General features: G+C 43.1%; 1 protein-coding gene across 1 annotated transcript in view; it reads right to left on the bottom strand.

The window, feature by feature from the left end:
* LOC101855633 (tolloid-like protein 1) overlaps window positions 1-3,317 on the bottom strand; it is a gene marked incomplete in the record, with an annotated part of 127,460 nt that overhangs the window by 8,946 nt on the left and 115,197 nt on the right. Inside the window, 3 exon segments of the mRNA XM_013080728.2 lie at window positions 314-474; window positions 1,107-1,232; window positions 2,324-2,507. Coding sequence (XP_012936182.1) covers window positions 314-474; window positions 1,107-1,232; window positions 2,324-2,507 — 471 coding nt within the window.

Here is a 3,317-nt window from a genome sequence, read left to right as displayed (position 1 = left end):
AGAGAGAGAGAGAGAGAGAGAGAGAGAGAGAGAGAGAGAGAGTAAGAAGAGAGAGAGAGAGAAAGAGAGAGAGAGAGAAGTGAGAGAGAGAGAGAGAAAGAGAGAGAGAGTGGGGAAAGAGGGGGAAGAGAGAGAGAAAGAGAGTGAGTGAGAGAGAGAGAGAGACAGAGAGAGAGAGACAGAGAGAGAGAAAATGAGAGAAAGAGCACATATGTTTGTGCGAGAGCACTTTTATTCTGTTCATTTTTCTTGCTTGGCCATAAGAGCAGCATACTGCAATGACAATAATAATAAATAAGTCCTTGGCACAGACCTGATGGGGTTCCAGTTCAAACACTCGGAACTTGAGTCTGATCCGGTGTCCGGGCACGGTGGTCAGATGCCAAACGCAGTCCTTGCGGCTTGGGTAGTACTCAGGGTAGTTAGGGCTGGAGATCACGCCGTAATGGGACCGGATCTCAAACTGGCAACCACCTGGGCATGGCGGGAAAGTTGGATTAGTTTTAGCTTCAGTAAGAGTTTTACCGAGAGGAAGGCTGAGATCTACATGGGAATGCTAAGGTAGATTTAGTTTTATAACAGTTTTACAGGAGGAAGGCCGATGTCCACATACGAGCGAGATCTAAAGGCAGATCTCTGGCGAATATGACACAGCTGGCTGGAGGTGGAAAGATAGCACTTTGACGATGGTGGCCAAAATCCTTTTTCATCAAAATTTAAGTTGACCAATATTTTCTAAACATGTTATTGCAAGATTTAAAGAGATTTCAAGTATGCTGGACGCATACAGGTAGAAGGAAATATCTAGAATATGACGATATATCACTACCACCACCACCACCATCACCATCATCATAATGATCATCAGGATCATCATCATCCATCAGCGTTTTGTCATTCTTCTCCCCATCGTCATCGCCCTTCGAGCTAACATCATCATTAATCTGATCACCATCATCCACCATCATCATCACCACCTCACTACCACCATTATCATTATTAACAACGGCAACAACAACAACAACAGAAACAACAACATCAGCAAAGTCAAGGTACAACAGACTATAAAATCAGTGAGTGAGTTCAGAGAGTAAAAATTCACCCACCTTCTTTGCAGCCGTGCATGTCATCGTGCAGAGTGAAGCCGTTGTGACATGCGCACTGGTAGCTCCCCACTGTGTTCTTACACAGGTGTTGACAGCCGCCGTTGTCCACAGCACACTCGTCTTTGTCTGAGAGAGGATAATAATAATAAATAATAAATAGCGTTTGTATAGCTCATGTCCCTACTCAAAAGCAAGCTCTTTGCACTTTACACTATATTATTACCCCAGCAGACCATAGAACACTCAGAAACATTCTCAGCTTCCCGGGAAGCATACAGTGCAAGCAGCTGGTTAAGCGCTCAAACACTAACAAACTTACAAGATCTTTCACTGTCTATAGTTGGGTACCTATTTTCACCTGAGTGAAGTGGGGAAACTTTGTGTAAAGTGACTTTCCCAAGGACACAACGTCGGGCCTGCGGCTCGAACCCCCGAACCCGCAACCTCATGATTATGAATCCGGTAGCCTAACCATAGGCCACAGACGCCACAAGAATGTATGTGTATATTGTTATACTGATGTGCACTTTTGTGTTAATGCCGAATCTTTGTGATGTTCTGGTATATCTACCCAAAATTTTCCTCAGGATCAATAAAGTTTATCTCAACTCATCTTCATAAGGGATGGGTTTGAGAAAAGGAGGATAATATAGAGAGGGGAGGGGGGGGCATTATCAAACTTGAGATGGTATATTACTTACAGTTGATGTTACCGATTGAAGATTGAGTTTTTACCCCTCTATCTCCCTCCCCCCTCCCCCCACATACACATAGATATACACACTAACAATCAATTACACACATATACATATCACACATACACAAACACCCTACACATCCTCTCTCTCTCTCTTTCTCTTTCTCTCACTCTCTTTTTCTCTCTCTCTCTCGCTCTCTCTCTCTCTCTCTCGTGCGCTCTCTCTCTCTCTTTCCCTCTCTCTCTCTCTCTCCCTCCCTTCCTCCCTCTCTCTCCATCCCTCCCTCTCCTTCTCTCTGTCTCTCTCTCTCTCTCTTTCCCTCTCTCTCTCTCTCTCCCTCCCTTCCTCTCCCTCCCTCCCTCTCCGTTTCTCTCTGTCTCTCTCTCTCTCTCTCTCTCTCACACACACACACACGCACACACATACACAAAATCACCAGTCATGAAATTGGCAGTAAAAGCCATATTTTACTCTGTCTGTCTGTCGGTCTCAGACTGTCAGTCCGGCTATCTGACTCACCTGTCATAAAAGTAGCGGTAAAACCAGTTTTCTGTACAGAGTTATCCGAGTTGAACTCGATCCTGAGCGTATTGCCCTCTGACGTCACTGGAGCTGGAAACGTGTAGCCACAGAACACGCCGTGTAGTTTGAGTTCCTTCCCCTTTCCACTGCTCACACGCACTGAATCATACTCGCAGTCTTGCTGAAAATTTTTTAAAAAATAAATAAAAATAAATATAATTTTAAAAAATAAATGAATAAAAAAAAAGAAATTCATATAATACATTCTACTGTAATTAGTCTTGCTGAAAACAATTTTTGAAAATTAAAAAAATACAATTCTAAAAAATCAATATCTAAAAACAGAAATCCATATAAAACCGTAACTTCCCAATGTTTGTCAATTATTGTAATTTAAGATAATTTAAAAGACGGGCTGCTTCGACCCTGCCTTTCAGTCAGGTCGAACGTGGGGTAAAAGACCCGATGCACTGGGTGGTTGGCAGGTGCTCTGGCGGGGTTTTCTCCTTCTTTCCTATCAAACATATTCTGTCGAGCTTATCTCTCCTTCTTTTTTGTGTTTCTAACCCTCTTGTAACACCTTTAATCTTTGGCAATCATTTAATTAGAGGAGGAGGGGGAGGAAGGGAGAGTGGAGAGTAGACAGAGGGAGAGAAAAACAGACAGGGGGAGGGAGGGAGAGGGGAGAGGAGATGGAGGGAGAGAGAGATAGACAGACAGATAGACAGATAGACAGACAGATAGACCGACAGACCGACAGACAGACAGAGGAAGAAAGAGAAAGAGAGAGAGAGTGTGGGAGAGAGGGAGGGAGAGAGATATAGAAAGAGAGAGAGATATAGAAAGAGAGAGAGAGAGAGAAAGAGAGAGAGAGAGAGAGAGAGAGAGATATGTATGTAGTTATGTGTATGTATGTATGTATGTATGTAGTTATGTAATATGTATGTATAAGAGAGTATGTATGTATGTAGTTATGTATGTATGTATGTAT

The sequence above is a fragment of the Aplysia californica genome, unplaced genomic scaffold (assembly GCF_000002075.1).
Source record: "Aplysia californica isolate F4 #8 unplaced genomic scaffold, AplCal3.0 scaffold00097, whole genome shotgun sequence".
Classification (NCBI taxonomy): Eukaryota; Metazoa; Mollusca; class Gastropoda; order Aplysiida; family Aplysiidae; genus Aplysia; species Aplysia californica.
Note: the sequence above shows the minus strand (reverse complement) of the source record. Positions and strands in the feature narration are given on the sequence as shown.